Below are 18,480 nucleotides of genomic sequence, written 5' to 3' on the forward strand. Positions count from 1 at the left end.
GCTTAATTTATTTAACTTGTCATCAACGATTCAAAAACTTATATAACACGTTCATATTTTTCATATGGAAATTCTGCCTCGTAATTAAGAACAGAGGAAATTCTGATTTAAGAATTTTAACTTGTATGTGATGCATGATATATAAGTAGTTACATATTATTAGTTTTCACTTACTTATTCATTCCTGTTAGACGTTTAATCAATTAGATATTATTAGATGGGAAAGGAAGCGAATTCTATATTCATTGTCAACAGAAACACATAAGGAATAAATCCTTCGTCACGAAACATATTTTTAAAGGTTAAAGTGCTATTTTTTGTTATATCTATGACGAGGTAAGTGAATTATGTTTCTAGTTCAGATGTATAACGCGGGAAAAATTGCCCAAAGTAGTTAATCGAATCAACTGCCTCTGATGTGATCGATCCGTAACACGTGACGTAATCGGAAATGTAAGTTCTCTCGATGTCTTGATTCGACTTTTATAAATATGTCACCAGGACATCGATCATTCTGGGAAATGATCCTTTACGCTCGATTTATGTCAGAAGTGAATAGACGTGCTATCGATCTATCTAATAACCGAATAAATGATCAAGTAATCAGTGAATTGTGACGTCATTTGGTGGATTCTTAGCTTCCGGGTTAGTGTAACAGCTACGAGAATGTTCTTTAAACAGAAATGACATCCAACTGAATTTTATGATGCGTAAAAATAAACTTAGTTTATTTACGCAGTTTTCCGCAATAATATGCAGTATATTTTATAAAAAACAATACAAATTATTATTAGACTAAAATTTAAATACTTTAGTGCATGCTTTTCAAAGCCTAAATTTACTAGTTAATTTGTAAACACCTCCCAAGTGGTCGAGTGATTAAGACCACAGAACAGTCGTACATTGCACCGGGTTCGCACCCAGGCGAACGGGCTGGTTACATGGTTGGTTTTCGTGGTTTTTTTCATACGTAACATCAATTCGATCCAGTTTGTTTTAGTATATTCTCCACGAAATCCTCCTTTCTAGAAAGCCTTCCTGTTAATTGAGATAATATTTATTCCGCATTCATTTGCTTTTTTACGTTAGCAAAACAAGCAATGTTTTCTACAGTACGAAGAAACAAACTATAGAAATGTGGAACTGATCTGGCCATTTTGACGAGATTAAGCTTCTGAGAGGTGTAAATCTTGAAATATCAACTTTAGCCTCTTCGGTAACCGAATCGAATTCTTTCCCACTGAGAAGTGGATGGGCTGAATACTACACCATAAGAACACACAGAAGAAATGCGTTTAATTTATTTTTTCTTGCATTTTCCATCACTGAAAGGATAAATTAGGAAGCAGATAAAGCCACCTTTTGCTAATCATCAAAACCAAATCCAGGTGGCGATGAGTTATTCTCTATTAGATGTTACTTTACGCGCGATTGCAGAGTCATCAGATTTTGAGAGAAGTAGATGTCCTAGCTGGTAATCGAATCTAAGGTCTATGAGGAGTGTTGGGTATGTGAAATTGGATGTATCGATTATTAAGCTACACACATATATTTAATTCATTACAGTTTTAAGGTAATTTCTTTACTCTCGATGAGCTGTAAAAGTTGCTAGGATTACCATTATATTATGCTGAAGTAAAATTACCACATACTGCAGAAAATTTGGAAGCACATGAATGGAGAATCAAGAGAAATTATAAAAGCATAATTAAATCTATATTATGTTGATTAATTACTAATCATTATTTACGTTAGCAATGCAAAATCTTTTGAATACATAAGAACAAACCATGTGTACTATGTGTCTGATTACTACGTCCTCAAGCTTTGGTTCCCCAAAAGTTAGATTTTTCCTCAAAAATCAGGAAAACCGGCTTTGGAACACTTGAAAGGACGCTTTGCCTAGAGCACGAAACGATCTTAAACAAACCACAGTATGAATAAAAAAGGTCATAAAATTCGAAAAAATAAAGTTTTAATTTTGAGATCCTTCGATTTTAGAAGTGTATATTTGAGGGAAAAATGCATTTTAGAACAAAACAATTAAGGTATTTTATTTTTTAAAGGTATGCATACGTTTATAAAAATTAAGTTTTTCGCAGCTGGTGAACTCAGTGATATATATTTTGAATATATATCACTGCGATCCTTGCGATCACTTAAAATAAATATCTTCATTATTTATTTTAAAAAGTTTTATTGAGTTTTTTATTTTATTTTTCTTACTGATTTTATTATTTTGGATATTTTCAATGTGCAGAGAGCATTGCTTTCAAGAAATGCAGTAAAGTCAAGAGTATAGGTTTATAAAATTCATTCCTGTTCTTTTTTACGTAACATAATTGCAGAGCAACAAACTAGCTATTAAATTATTAGAAACATGCTTGTGTTACGTTTTTTGCGAAAAGAATTTCAAACCTAAGTCAAAAATGTAATTTAAACAAATTCATATCATATCCAGTGAAATGGTAAAGAACGTCAGTCCTTTAGCTTTGAAATCAGTTGCGAAAGGAATTGAAGACTGCTCGTTTCTGAATGCGCCATAAAGAAGAACCTGATACAGGACAACTTTATCACCTACATCAGCTAACTGACATACATAGAAGCTATGCATGTGAACGGGCTTAACGTTTTACCTTAATTAGCTGTGATTAGTATAAGAGCTAACCAGTTACAGCGACGGAAACGCTCTGCGTCAGATGGGCATTCAGGCCTCGGCTCTATGATCCCTGATTGGCTATGGCTTGAACCTTTCCGTAGGTGCGAACTAAGTTGACTTTCCTTACTTAATATTATAGCGTTAGTGACGAAAAAGTGATCGTATGAATGCTTTCTTAGCAAATCTGCCGATGAAAGTTCATTGGAGCTTTTATCCATCATTTCAAAACTGATCAAGCAATAACCTCACCGTTAAATAGTCATCGACTTATTTTTGGAGTACAGATATTCAAGCACTGATCCTTTTTAATGCAGAAATAAGCTTTACATTTTAGAAAACACAGTTTTAATTTTTCCCCATTTCTTTTCCTTTGTAGGAAGAAACAGGATGAAGTCCGACTCCTTGAGACGGCAATCCGCATGAGGAATGAAGAGCAGCGGAGGAAAGGTATCGAATTAGACGCTACTTGCCAAATCTGCCTAAAAACTAAGTTCGCTGATGGCATAGGTCATGTCTGCAATTATTGTAACGTACGTTGCTGTGCACGGTGTGGTGGCAAAGTTTCTCTTAGGTCAAATAAGGTAAATAAAATTGTTTTATTTATATATAGTTAGTATTTATGTTTAGTTAAAATAAAACAGTAAAAGAAAGAGAGGAAACCTAAAATTGTTAAATTCATTAACCGTGCTTCGATTGCTGCAAAAGTACAAATAAGTAAGTGAAAAGGTAAATCTGCTTCTCATGGAAAAACTACAATTACAATTACTCCTGATAGATGGAGAATCTAGATGGCAAAAAGATAATAAATCCATTCAAAAAATGAGAGATATGAAATGAAAGAAAGAGATCAGTTTTATATTTGCTTGAATAACGTATTAAATATTTAACTTAAAAGCAGCAATAAATTAAAAATTTTGCAAAAGTAAAATTATCTTAAATAATTACAAGAATGTTGCTTAATGTGCAATGACAACTGAACCTTGCAACAAATGTTTTACACCCGGTAATTGCATCTTACCTTCAGATGTTTCAAATAACTGTTGTTAAAATTAGCAAATGCATATAAGGCAAACATTTAAATCTATGTTAGAGATATAATATCCTATTCAATTCACAGTAAAATTTCAGATTTTATGTCATACATGATGTGATAACCCACAGCAAGCTCAAAGGATATTGGTAATATGTAGTACTGTGGCTAGTAGGAGATACGTAAATTCTTTTCGAGTTTTTAAAGGAGAGTAAGAAATTTAATTTTTAGTTTTGTAATTTTCCTCATTATCCAATAGTTATTCAAAATAATAATTAGTTTTATAGACCGACAGAGGAGAACATATTCATTGTTTTTGCCTACCTTCAAATATGTACACTACACAGGTTTACTACCTGCAAATATATATATATATACTTGATAAAATCGCTGAACATTGCATCGAATATCAATACTATATAGAGACCAGATAGTTTAGTTATTGAATATTTAATATATATTTAATTGAAAATTCGAATACAGAAGTGTGCTTTCATACATTCATTTTATCAAGCTTTTTTTCATAAACTTGATGTTTAAGCAAATTTTTAAAGATAGAAAACTTCAGCTAAAAGCGTATTAAATATTTGAAAAAATATTTGGATTATTCAAAATTGGAATGCTTTTAAAGGCAGTTCTCTTTTTTATTCATTTTAATGTTTTGTGCTTTTGTAGTAACTTGTCATTAGCACCTCTCATTTTGCAAAGAACCTAAGTAAAGAAAAGAAATATTAATTGCAAAATGCCTTTTCCTTTTTGGATAAAACCTTTTTAGATACAAATATATTTCCTTTTCAGATAAAACATTTTCTGTTTCCTCCCCCAAGCTGAAAAGCAAATGGCTTCTTGGTTTGCGGGAGTTTTGTAGAAACTTTTATTTCAGAAGCATTTCATATCATTTCAGCCATTAAACAATCGATTAGTAAGAATTTCAGGAATTCTAATGTTCTTTCCATTTTGAACATTTGTTGCAAATCTTTCATATTCTTTCAAAGAGTTTTTAACCAGTATGCTTATGTTTCTTTCTAGCTCGAATTTATTTAGCAATGATCACGTATGTTTGAATAAATTTCAGCAATAATTCTTCCAAAATATTTTATAACCGAATCGCATAAGGTAACATCATATCCTAATTTACGAAACTGTTTCTTAATTAAATTCTTTCTTTGATACGACATATCTTGTAACTCGCCCACCGCTTTATAAAATTGCTTTAATCCGAGATGTTCTTTGTCACAAAAGTTAATTCCAGTCATTTAGAACAATGTAGTAAAGCTGTAATAAGCCATCCAATATTCTTCTTGAGAAGTAAATATAAAGGTTTATTGTTTTGAAGTAAATATATTCAGTATAGTAAATTCTGTCGTCTAGTTATAAAGCTGTTGCTTTTTCAGTTCCCATTGGAAAAGAAAAAGCAAATGAAAATATTCATGCAGTTTCCATATTAGACAGAATTCTTGGACTGTTAGTCTGTGAGTTAATATTTAAAAACTTCCTACTAATGGTAACATAATTTTAATCATGATTTTACTAGGGTATCAGATGAGTGTATGCGAGTTTATTAACTTGAATCTCAGAAATTAAAATATATTATTGCAACACTTAACATCTAAACTAGGTTTAATTTAGTTCCTCTGTATTATTCCTAATACAGAATAATGCAGTCTGTGCTTTCATGTACATTTAAATATGTATTTTTAGGTTAGTGAATGCTTTCAAGAAAAGCTGCAGTTATTATAAGATATTAAGTCAAAAAATCTAATTTCAAAAAGGAACTATCTGCACGGTATTTAGAAATCTAATGCTATACCATGATAAGTGAGTAATCTAAAATATATACTCAATTCTAAAAGCAGGTCAGGTATTTAGGCCACCCAAACATCTTTCTGTGAGGGAATTGTCTGTACTTTAGAACCTTAAATTTTTTTAAAATTGTTATATGAAGAAGGTAACTATACTATTATAATCCGGAAGCTTTGAAGTTAATGTAGCTTCTATAATTCAGGAAATTCTACATGAAATGTCAAAATGGGTTTCACTATGGGTTCAACTACAGCACACGTTTACTCTTCCAACAACACTATTCACTGGAACACCTAGTACCAATAGAGGACTCCTGGAATAACCGCGATAATAGCTAAATATTTATATTTAGTTTATACAAATACAGAGAATGACAGATTAATAAGATAATTTTCAGTTTAGGGTTGAAAGTCATGCCAGCAAAATTTCTCTAATTAAACGTGTTATATTGGTCTTCAAATCATCCATATTTATTGGTTTATCCTTAATCAAGCTCTTTCTTTTAGGAAGCTTTGAAAAAAGTAGAAAAAAAGCTGGGAAAGTCAGTTTGTATATAGCTCCTGTTTTATAATACAATCAACATTCCAAGTTATCCATTCAGCATGAAATATCATTAAAGTTCTAGATGATATTAAAATAATTCTTGTTTGTAATTATGTTTTCCTGACTCTATGAACACCTTATATAAATGAATGAAAACTTTCAGCTCATAAAATCTTCCAATATGAAATTAAGCAGCCAATGATGCCTTTTAAATTGTTTTTTTGGAATGTATGTTGGGAGATTACATACTACCTGGCAGCAGAACATTGCTTCACAAATAATCAGTTAAAAACTGACAAATAAATATTAACTGTCAGTATTTTTGATTCAAATACATATACCAGCAATTCACCAGTGGCTGAGTGACCAATGAATTTTAGTAGTTCGTCCCCTTTACGAATGCCGGTAAATGGGTTAGTTTTGTTGAGAGGTTCTGGTATTTTCCCCATATATAATGTGAATACGAGTCAATTTCTTTAAAAAAACTTCACGAAAGTCCCTAGCCTTCGGTAGGGAGAAATCGCGTTCTTTGCAGTAATCGAGTAAAATAAAAAGAAACGTACACTTAACAAACAAAGGCTTGGCTTCAAGAAGTATAAAATGATAGATTAATTTGTCTGAGAGTCTAATAGCCAAATAATTTGTCTAATTTTTGTGCATGGAATTGTACACGCTTTGTAAAAGTAAAGAAAACAAAATGCAAACCTACATTTATTTTCTCAGTTACTGATTAGAATTATTGTAATTAAATTCCAATAAATGTAAGATGATTCAGTAAATAGAGTTAGACAAAGTATATACCTTTGATTTCAAGTAACTAAAAAACGAGTCAATTTCCATTTATTGGCAAATGATTAAATGCATGTGAGATAATCAAGCAAACTATCATTTAGCACAGATGATGAAAAATTTTTCTTGCAAGAGTTTCATTAGATAATGAATAAATTTCAGCAAATTCTTTAAATCCTGTTTTGCGTAATGTGATCTGCAATGGTATATAAACTTTTAAGATGGATGAATGAATCAGAAAGTTTAGAAATAAGTCTAATTCATTAAGTTCAGTTTGATTTAATTCTTTAACCTCGAAACCAAATGCCAAAAACCAAATTTTCTCATTTGAGTACAAGTTTAATAAGAATACAAACAAGAATTTCAGTGTCAGCCGAGTATCAGCCTAACAAACACATGAAATAACTTTTACATATTTATAAAATTCAGACTTTAGTAACTATACTGATTTCATTCGTTTTTAAATTTTATATTTCAGAATTTTGTAGAATTCCTGGATTCCTAACGTTTTTATGTTGGCAATGCACTTACCGCAACATCTGTGATTTTCTTATGCAGTGATTTAAATTATTATTAATATTCCCACATATTGATTTAAGATGCATGCTTAATGTGTTTCATGGGTGTTAGCATGAGGAAGTATTATGGTTGAGAAATCAACAGGTGCCACCTCTTTCCAAAACTATGATGCTCTATTTTAAATCTTCATAGCTGTCTAAGCATTTATTTACAGCGGATGGTTGAGAGTATCATCCCACTGTACTGAATAATCAACCGCGAATATGGGTTCCCTGTGTTGCATAGTCAGTGACGAGTATAAAAGGAGATGGGGCTACTTGATTTTAACTTTCTTAAAATCAAATATATTCATGGTATAATTTTCAACTAATTGTAACTTAAGAAATTAATATTTGCATTATTTTGACGAAATATAAATTTTCCTTGCCTTAGATTCATTGATTTATTATGAAAATGAATTAATGCTTAAAATCTACCTTTCTTGTTATTAGCAACCCACCAGCGGCTGAACGGTAAGACTGCTGAGCATTAGTAACTCATTACGCTTTCAGATATTGGCAAGCCTGCTGGCTTCATGGGATGTTTCTATGGTTTTCCCCATATGTGAAGCGATTATGAGCCAGTTTTAATTAAAATATGCTTCATGAAGAAACCTCTGCATTTAAGCTGATAGCCCTCGTGTGTTTTGTGGTAATCCAAATAATACAAAATTCAAACCAATCAGTGAGATGCAATTAGGGTCATAACCCTAATAATGGAATCAGCGACAAGCTGGAGTATTCACATCGGCAGTCGCTTTCTGAAACGAAAGTGATCATTAAAATCAAAGTTAATACCTCTCGATATGATCTCCTGGGTCTCTTCTGCCTTCTTATGTTGGAAATGACATTCTTTAACAGGAATAGTTTTTTTGCTATTACTTAAGCGAATGGACAGTCGTCACTTGTGTCATTTAACCAGAAATTATTCCTTAGTTGAAAATAAGCGCACCATCTAAACACGTAAGAAAATGAGCTCTGAAACGTACTGATAACCTCTTATAGCATCTATCCAAATTAACTATTTTTATAGACTTGAACCATGCATTGTAAAGCCCGAATCTTTTCCAGATTCAAAAAAGGGCTTTATCAGGATTACGAGTATCCTTGACGAATAACTTGGGAATTTGTTTATAAGGTATTTCTCCCACTTTCCTAGCGTGCCTTCGTGCTGTAACTGAGCCGGTATTTCAGAGGTCCGTGCTTCGATTGCTGGCGAAGGCGATTGCTAATTTTTCATCTCGTTTGCCTCCAAATAACCTAATGTCTCTACAGTGTCCCGAACTAAAAGGCTTGTGGAGGATGAATCTGTACACCCGGAATTTGGCAATTGGGTCTCCTAATCCCCAATCGCCCTTTAAAAAGGAGGAGTATATAAGGTATTTCTCCTATTTTCTTGGCATACCTTCGTGGTGTAGTGGTTCTGCATACTGGGCCGGTATTCCAGAGGTCCGCGGTTCGATTCCAGGCGAAGGCGTTGCTAATTTTTAATCTTGCCTGCTTCCAAAAAATACCTAATGTCTCTACATGTTTATAGCGTTTACCAACTAGGAACTTGTGAGATGTGATGCAATGTATTTACTGAAGTGCAAAATGAAAGGATATGTTTTATTAGGTATTTAATTTTCATACATTCTGAATATATCAAAACGTTTCAAGAGACATATTTTGACCAAACGTTAGTTTGGCTTAATTTGAATGAGGTAATAAAAATATTATATTCAGAGTCAGCTAATCATTCATGTTAAACGTTTTTAGCTTAAAAGTCCGCTTTTAGATATATTACATAATGCGGTGGTAATTTCTGAGAGCTTTAATGGTCTTACGTGTACCACAAATCACCTTTTTTACTTTTTAGTAATTTGGTCGTAGTTACTAATTAAACAATTTTCCCATCTCTTTTTCTTTCCTTTTAAATTATTTATAGCTTACATCTTGTCAAGTGGTATACTATTAGTCACACAGTTATTTAACTAATAAATGAAATTACTTACTTTCATGAGTAAAACGTATACAGAAATAAAGTCCTTTATATTGAAAACATTCATTTCGATTATGACCTCTGAAATAAAATTTAGGTTGATCTTTACAATATGGTAACTGGTAGTTTGGCGACATTTTGGAAGCGATAAAGGTTACTACCTGGGACTTTGGTAATAATGTGAGCAGTACTCAGTTCCGATTACGCATTATTTTGCGTGAGGGAAATGAGAGATCATGGGATATGTCATGTGATATTAATGGACGAATTACGGTTCTTTAATCGGAAAAGGGGGGAAATCGGGAAAAAATGTGGAAATTTTGTATTTAGCTTTATTCTGTGTTGTGTGAAACAGTGTTGTGTAATTTTTGGATCCCATGGCCCTAACTAAAGTGAATTCGAAATGGGTATTTAGGCATTGTGATAAAGAGAAGTTTGCTTTTTATTTAGCGGAGGAAGTATGGAGGAAAAATTCGCAGAAAAAAATCTTTCAATAATTTTATTGAATGAATTAGAAAAGTGTATCCGCCACGTAATCAAAATTCTGAAGAAGATTAGGTAAGTTAGTATTTTTAATTATTTGAAGGTATTATTTTTATGCAATGTTCTAAATGTAAGGTGGAAAGGAATTTGGTATTATTGGGAAAATTGTTATTAGCAATGATTTAGTTTAAAGTAATTAGGATTGTAAGGTAATTTTTATTAATTTAATGTATGTGCTCATTTATATTTTAAGTAGTGTTTTTGAATTTAATTATATTTTAATGAAATGATAGTTATTTTGTGAATTTTATGTTTGTAGGAATTTGGTATACGTTTAAGTTGAAATAAACGTGCATGGAAATAATTTAAATATTTGATACTAAGTATTTGTAATACTTGCGGTATGAATTCGTTGGTGACGTGTATAATGTAATAGATGATTTAGAGGTAAAAGTTTTTGGATATTTTATTTATTTTATATGTGGAAATCTTCATATTTGTAAAGGGTAAATACTTTTTCGCTATGAGGTAATTTCATATATGTTCTTTTTACCGGGTTTAAAGATTGAGAAAATTGTCATGTATTTTCGTGAAATTTTTCTAATTTATGAGAAAAAAGCAATGTACATGGATATAGTGAAGAGTGTGCGCAATGCCATTTTTGTGCAATTCTGGGATGTTTTTTTTAAGTAAAAATAAGTCGGCGTTGGTTTATGTGTATGTGTTATTTTGAAAAACGCGTAAGGAGTATGGTATTGTGCACTTTTTCCCAATTTTGCAGTGAATATTTTTCATGATTAAGCAGTTTTGTTTGATAAAATTTCTAGCATAAGTGTAATTCGGCTAGTAGATTGTTGGAAGAAGTGTTCAGTAGATAAGAAGAAAAGAAACATGTCTTTACTTCGTGAAGACAAAATGGCGACAGGGAAAAAAAAATAGAGGGTTGCTGTAGGAGAGTTGGTTGCCAAATTTTCGCCAAAAAATCGCCAAGTTACCATAATGTAAAGATCAACCAAAATTTACTCTAAATATTTTATTAGCAACAACTTTCTAAAATTTGTGTATTGTTTCGTTTCTCATCAATACAATCTGGGGGAAATTAGACTCATAAAACTAATTTCAAAGAACTAAAGAATTAGGTTTTTATTTAAACAGTTCTATCTTAGAATAAAGTAAATCAAAATTTCGATTCAGAGGAATTTTTCTAAAATATTCGAACTGTCACTAGCTTTGTTACACTATCAGAATTGCTAAAGGAGAGTTCATCGTGTTAATAAAGAAATACTGAAATTTAGATTTCGTTTACATCACATCAAAATTCAAAATATTATAAGTCTGTTTCTTCTCTTGATTCGAGTCATGTAAACTTTTTTACGCGATTGTGCTCATTACAATTTTTAAATTTTTACTAAAAAGTAAGTTTCTGCTTCTTGCTCAGAATCTTACAAATAGGATGAAAATTATATTAATGTGAAACTAATAGTTGTACTACGCCATGCGAGTTACAAGAGTTTAGAATTTGTTTAAACTGATAATTGTCACAAATATTTCACAGTCGTGATATGTTCGATACATGATTATTTGGGTTAATGTGCTAAGAATCTAGCTATCAGCTTAGGGTTATTAGATATTATAAAACAAATAGTCTTGAATAATTTACTAGACTTCTTTTAAGAGTTGAACCTGAGTCTTCCAATAATTAGTTCTACATTCAGGCCATTACACTACAGGATTACATGCCAGGAATGTCTTTAATTTCGAATTTGTAAACATCTTCTACTTAACTGCATATATTATTCTGATAAACAATTATTAAGTGAGTAACCACAAATGGCTGTGTAGCGCGCAAAAATACAAATGTGGTTGGATGCCAAGTGAAATGAAATAATGCCAGAATACTAGGACATAAAAATAAAGATAATGTATTGTGCTGTGAAAATTGTTCAAAAAGTACATGGTCATTTTGTGTTGAATAAGTGAAAGTGAAAAAAAATACAATTACCGTCAGCAGGCATTATGGCGTAAGATGTCAAAACGGGATATGACCACCATAGAGGGCGATGCAAGATTCCACTCATCGTGTCATTCTTTGCACAATATTATCCAGCAGCTGTTGGGGCAATATATCCCATTCCTCTATTAGTGAATGGATGAGGGTGTCCTTGCTTATTGGAGGACATTGCTGATCAGAAATATTTATCCCCAAAGCATCCCAGACATTTTTAGTGGGATTTATATCTGAGAATGTATCTGAGAAACCATGCGAGGTGTTGAATACCCTCACTCTCTAGACAATCATGGACGAAGACTGTTCGATGACATGTTACGTTATCTTCCATGAAAACAAATTTATCACCGACAGAACCACGGAACATGCAAACATTAGGCAGCAGAACATCATTACTGTATCGTTGGCCAGTCCCAGCTGGAAGCACACAGAGCAATGTACGGTCGTTGATCATGATCAGCCCATACCATGATACTACATGTAGAATACCTGTCTCTTTTCTGCATGTTTGCGGACTATTATGCAGTACAACTCTCACGCCACATCAGTTTTCGTCCACAATCAGACGAGAGACTGAACCTACTTTCATCTGAGAATGAAACTCAAGCCCAGTAGTCTTCCCTCATTGCGGTGCTGAAGACACCATTGCAAAAGAGCAGAACAGTGACATCTAGAGAATGAAAAGCATGCAATAGGACTGCGAGCGTATAGTCCTTCTTGAAGCAAACGTCTTGCCACAGTTTTTCGGGAGATTTGCTTGCCAGTAGCAAGTACCTTAGTAGCTGTGTTTCGCTGGTTCCTTTGTGTAACTAGCAATATGTACCTATCTTCTGCAGGCGTCGTACTGCGAATACCGACCTCCTCCATGATGTCTGCTATACATTCCATTCATATGTAGTGATTTCCAAAGCTTTGACTGTGGCAAACACTGTGGATTCATTAGCAGCATCTCGAATTCATTAGCAGCATCTGTTATTTTTTGCCCTTCTCCAATCGGCCAGGCGTAAAATCATCTAATTGATGTCAGAAAGATGTACTGAAAACTGCAAGTTTGTCAATTCATTCTTTCCCGTTAAAATTTGCTTTTGAACAACAACTATCAATACGCGTCAAATCCTGCACATCTCTTATCAACGCTGTTACGTGACGAACAACATCTGCAATCCAAAACTTTCGTACGCACAACATATCTTACTGTATCACGCACTTGTGCTAATGTCCCCATTTTCCTGCGTTCCATTTTGTCGTTGCTATCACTGCTACTGTCATCCGTCCTTAACAATTGTCCAACAGTGTATTATTAGTGATAAAGTTATTTACATTTCGCTTTAGAGAGTGGTAGGGTAATTGAAATAAATTTCCTTTTATAACGTCTCGTTACTACAGCAACACAGAGTAATTGTGATTAATTAGTTGATGGAAAAGCCTGATCGCACCCTTATGCTCTGACTTACATAAGATAATCAACTGACTATTGTTTTTTAGTTTATCGCAAAATACAAAAAAGATATGACACAATTTTTCCTGAAAAATAAAATTTTTAAAGCTGCAGGCAGCAGGTAAATACTCTATGCTATGTCTTTGGTAAATTTATAAAGAAACGACTGATCTAATATACTGTTAAATATCCCTGTAAATATGTACCTGTTAAAAATTAGTTTACAGGATTTAAATTACAAGATGTTACAAAAGATTGGGGCGATATAGCTAAGCATGAGATCCGCCATAAGCTTGCAGAGACATTAGATGTTTTTGAAACAGGAGACGTGAAATATGTGCAATGCCCTCTCCGGGACTCGAACCTAGATCTTTCGAATACGTCCCGACTGTGCTACCATTACACTACGAAGGCATGCTGGAAGGTCGGAAAAATACTTTATGTACTCCCCCTTTTAAAGGGCGACTGGGGATTAGGGGACTCAGTCGCCAAATTCTGACGATGACAAATTATTGCTCCCCACTTTCAAGTTCGAGTCCCATTTGTAGAGTCATTAAGTTATTTTGAAGACATGAAAAATGCCTAATGTCCTCACCAGATTTCGAACTCTGAACTATTCGAATAATTGAAAGCATATTCGAATACACATCGAATATGCTTTCAATTACACCACGGAGGCATGCGGAAAGGAGGGAGGAAATACCTTATGAGCTATAGTAGAAAAAAAGTACGTTTAAAATAATTTTTAGGCATGGATTTGAATGTGTATGCTTATTGTATTGCATCTCTAAAGAAATTCCAAAGATATAGTTTGGTAACACCCCTGCTACCTAATGAAGGTATCAAAATAAATATATTTTTACGCTGCAACATTATTACATTAATTTGCATAACGGACAATACTTGATTATTAATTAGTATATATGTATATATTATCATTAAACTTGGATGTCCTACAAAAGCTAAAAGTCATCTCGATATACTTACACAGGGTAAACATACAATTGCCCAATTCAATTTAAATTATAAAGAAGTAACTCATAGTGATGCACAATACTGATTTACAACAACGTGATGATTTAAGATATGATGTGGCGCAATTTTCCGATAATCATATTGATTTAACTAGTATTTTACTTAGTATTTATTTTAGTATTTAGTGAGTTTTCACAAGATTGACTCACGTTGATTGATTTTAAAAATCGATACACATTCCATTACTTTCCCCAATACTTATACGCAGAGTTTTTGAACGACGTATAACAATTAATTCTTGCATATCGATACTTTTTCCAAACACACCGTTGATGCTCACTGAAACATATCACTCAAGTCACTTAACAGACATGATATACACTTTTACTAGATACGTAAGAACAATTGGTGCAGTTGAAACATTCTGTTTCTCAACATGTTTATCGTATATGTGTTCCCTTCTGCGCAGCATATTCTAAGAACAATCAGTTCTGTCAAAAGTCAGTCATATGATGATATGAACACTGGATGGAATCACACTTGAAAAAAAGTCAATCCAGTCTGGAAGCATCAAGATAATAAGAGTTTCCCAGAAAATTCGTAAAAGTAATTTCTTCCACTCATCTCAAATTTCAATGTCTTATTACTCCATAAAAAATAAATATTAGCCTAGAACATGAAGCGAATACATTGCAGGGAACTGGCACCAGGGCTTGCAGTTTCAGTGCGTAGTAACTTCACCAAATCTAGAACAAATAGATTCTCCAAAAATGCTAAAGTGCGACTCCCAAAATGCATGAGACTTTTGAAGCTGGTAAGAAACTCATACCAGTCACTCCACCTTAAACTTAGTCAATCCTATTGAACAAATAAAAGTCGCTGGAACGGAAACTGTCCAATTAATTAATTGTATTGAAATGTGAAGTTTGTCTTCGGAAAACGTTTTACGCTTTCCTTACTAAGTTCAAAGAAAACACTTTGAAGAGCAAGGTGAGCCTTTAAACAGGATATGCTAGACATTAAGCAGATTATCAGAGACAACACAATGAAAGCGTAATGACAGACAACATCTGGGTGAAGTACCTGTAAATGATTGATTGCGCAAGTGTAATATTCGGAAACTTTTACGTTTGATACCTAGAAAAATAATTCACAGTAATGTTTTGTAACATTTTTATTTGTAAAAAAAAAAAAAAAAAAAAAAACGCGTATTTATATAAACGTTTCGCAAAATTCATATCTTGGTAGAAATCAATTGATTTTTATAATTTACTATAAAAACATCAGACTTTTGAATTTTTACATCAAAATATCCAAAAAAAATTACTTACTGAAAGCGGTTATATTTCTTAATAAAAACCCGTTGGTCACAAAAACGAATTCGGCTAGAATAATAATGACTTTCTGTAATTTTTAGAAAGAAAGAAAATTAGAAAAACTGTGTATAGAGCAAAAGAAAGAGCTCGAATTATTGTCTGAAATAATAAATATGTTCAAATTTGTAAAATAATTAGTTAATCATACTGCGTTATATCCTTTCTTCTATCTTAAATTTGAAAACTGTAATTACTTCCCAACATAAAGAAATTACCAAAATCGAAAAAAAAATTAAAAGCATATTTTCTTACGCATTACAAAAAAATATACTTGGTGCCCCAACAAAAAATTTGACAGTGTTACTTGACGTATTCAGAAGATTAGAAGAAAGAAAATATCATTGAAATAATTTCGTAACACGGCTTCAGTCAGGAGATAATGCGATTCAAAAATATCATGAAGTCAGTTACGGCTGACTGATTCTTGGAGACGTTATTTCTATCTACGGATCGTCGGACTTGAAATGCACACCGATTTCATTTTATGGTCGAAAATGATTTTATACCAGGAGTTCTTGATCATTACATAATAATTTACTGAGATCATTCGGTTAGACTTCGACAATATTCACAAGATTTCTGGCATTATCACGTCATGCATCTGAGTGCACCATGTGTCACACCCTATAAACTAGCAATGCAACATCGCCCATGTTGATGTCATTTGAGAGGCTACTATAGGATAATCACCCAGACACATTCACCTGCCCACCAGTGGCCGAGCTAACCACTGGTAGATCGAACTGGCCTCGAATCAATGCTAACGGTTTGGCTGCATAGGCGTTTCCGTGATTTGTCCTTTGTTTAATGTGGGTACATGCCAATTTCCCTCAGAAAGCCCTCAACGAAGGTATTCCTCACTCTTAGGCATACAGCTCTTGTGTGCTTTGCCATTTTTTTCGACTTTGGTAATTTCTTCATGTATAAACCAAACCCCTTATTCACCTTCATGGAAGTGACATCATGGGACTTTGAAATCGCTTAGATCTTGAATGAACTGAATACCGCATTCATTCCAAAGACATTTTATTTTATAACTTCTCGAGTGTAACATAAAATGTGTTTTTTTTTCCTGGGAACAACATATTAACTATTAAATTATGTTATGGGATGCCTTGTATATTATAAGGAAAATTATAAAAAAGAGTAATTTTTTTAAATTGCATATACAAACAAGATTTTGTTCCCTAATTTATAGAAATAATAAAAAAAACCGTGGAAAACCTTCTTCATCAATATATTGTTTATTTCAGAAGCAACAACATAATCTTATTTAGAACACTTTTTATGCATAAAAGTTTCCGTACAAAACTTTTAGGAAATGAACAGTCGCAAAGAAATATTTCATAACAAGGGGCACGTATATGTTATATGGAAATGTGAAATTTAATTTAAGAATGCGATTATTTCTTAAAACCTTGAGAAATTTTATAAAAAAGGGAGCATAATAAAATATGCAATTAAAATTGACTCTGATTTCTAACGTTGATATCTGAAATGTTTATACAAAGCTATCAATTACTTGTAACCTAAAAAATTCTTTTGCTGAATGGAGCTTTTAGAATTCAGCGAGAGAAACGCCAAAAGTGGGAAGAAAATCACTTTTTCTCTTTACACCTCTGTGGTAGGGTGGCAAATCGTTGGCTTCTAGAGGAGCAGTGTATAAGTTCGAACTCATTATCATACAAAATGTGTGGATCCCATTCTAAGCTGTACGTCTCGTCTGCACCATATGGCAGCACAATCAATTGCCCCTCTCTCTATATCGTTTAGCTATTTAGTCCGAAAGTGGACAGGACTTATTCACTATGCTAGTATTTAGGTGCCGCCTTCAATACCTTTCTACGTAATTAGACGCCGAGTGGCTTAGGGGAGAATATTTCTCTTCATTACCAAAAGACGGCAGCGCAGTAAACACGTAATCTAGTTTTCGAAGATAAAGTTGGAAACTATGTAGTTATGAATTCGCGTGCGATGAGTTATGAGGTTTTGGAGTCAGCAGTCTTCTCCTGGTTTAAGAAAGTCTCTCAAAGCAAATCAGTTACTTCGATGAATTAGAATGAAATAATGAGAAATAGATTGTTTTTTTTTTTTTACCGATTACTGTAGGATGTATGCATAGTAATAAGAAGTGATGAAATCTAAACAGCAGTGATCAAAGATTAGACTGAATTTCGTGCATTTTGAGTACAAAAAACCCTGGAAAACAGAACTTGCGGCCATATACTATTGTTTCCCTAAACACGATCGTCAAGTTTAACGGAAAAAGAGAATATAAGGCTCAGTATTTTGCATAATTTCGATTAATGAATAAGAAATAGTTTTTGTAAATGGGAAGAGGTTTTCAAAGAAAGATAAGCATTTGAGGCTAATATTCCAAAATAGAGTAAGACTCATTTTACTGGCCAATATTTTTCTGCGAAGAAATGTTCTAATTGTCTAGAAGAATGGAAGAGACACTTGTACAATTATATCACTTCTAAAGAGCGTACAGCTACCAGAAACAAAGCTTTCTTAAATCTATTTCGCTGTTGCAGTACATTCTGTTGTGTAGCTTATAATTTAGAATATCGACACATTAAATTTTGATTACTGTGATTAAATTTGCTATACAACAATTTAACGTAATTAATTTAATCACAGTAATCAAAATTTAATGTGTCGATATTCTAAATTATAAGCTACACAACAATTCCACTCGAAAGAAAGTATTCTATTTTAAAGAATAATTCAAATTCACCATTGTGTAATAAAACTATTCGCCAGTTCGGCTATTTCGTATATAATTATTACTTTTACTCTAACCATCTGCATCAAAAATCAAAGCAGGAGTATTCG

The 18,480-nt window shown here is 32.8% G+C and overlaps 1 protein-coding gene across 2 annotated transcripts in view; it reads left to right on the top strand.

Moving 5' to 3' along the window:
* Positions 1–18,480, top strand: part of LOC118197358 (regulating synaptic membrane exocytosis protein 2-like) — a 376,040-nt gene that overhangs the window by 101,549 nt on the left and 256,011 nt on the right. For both annotated transcript variants that reach the window (XM_085808856.1, XM_085808855.1), the window contains exon 2: positions 3,036–3,240. In XM_085808856.1, coding sequence (XP_085664982.1) covers positions 3,036–3,240 — 205 coding nt within the window. The remainder of the gene's footprint in view (positions 1–3,035; positions 3,241–18,480) is intronic.

Source organism: Stegodyphus dumicola, chromosome X2 (genome assembly GCF_044657685.1).
Source record: "Stegodyphus dumicola isolate Sdum_Otavi_A_Nest chromosome X2, ASM4465768v1".
In the NCBI taxonomy this organism is placed as follows: domain Eukaryota; kingdom Metazoa; phylum Arthropoda; class Arachnida; order Araneae; family Eresidae; genus Stegodyphus; species Stegodyphus dumicola.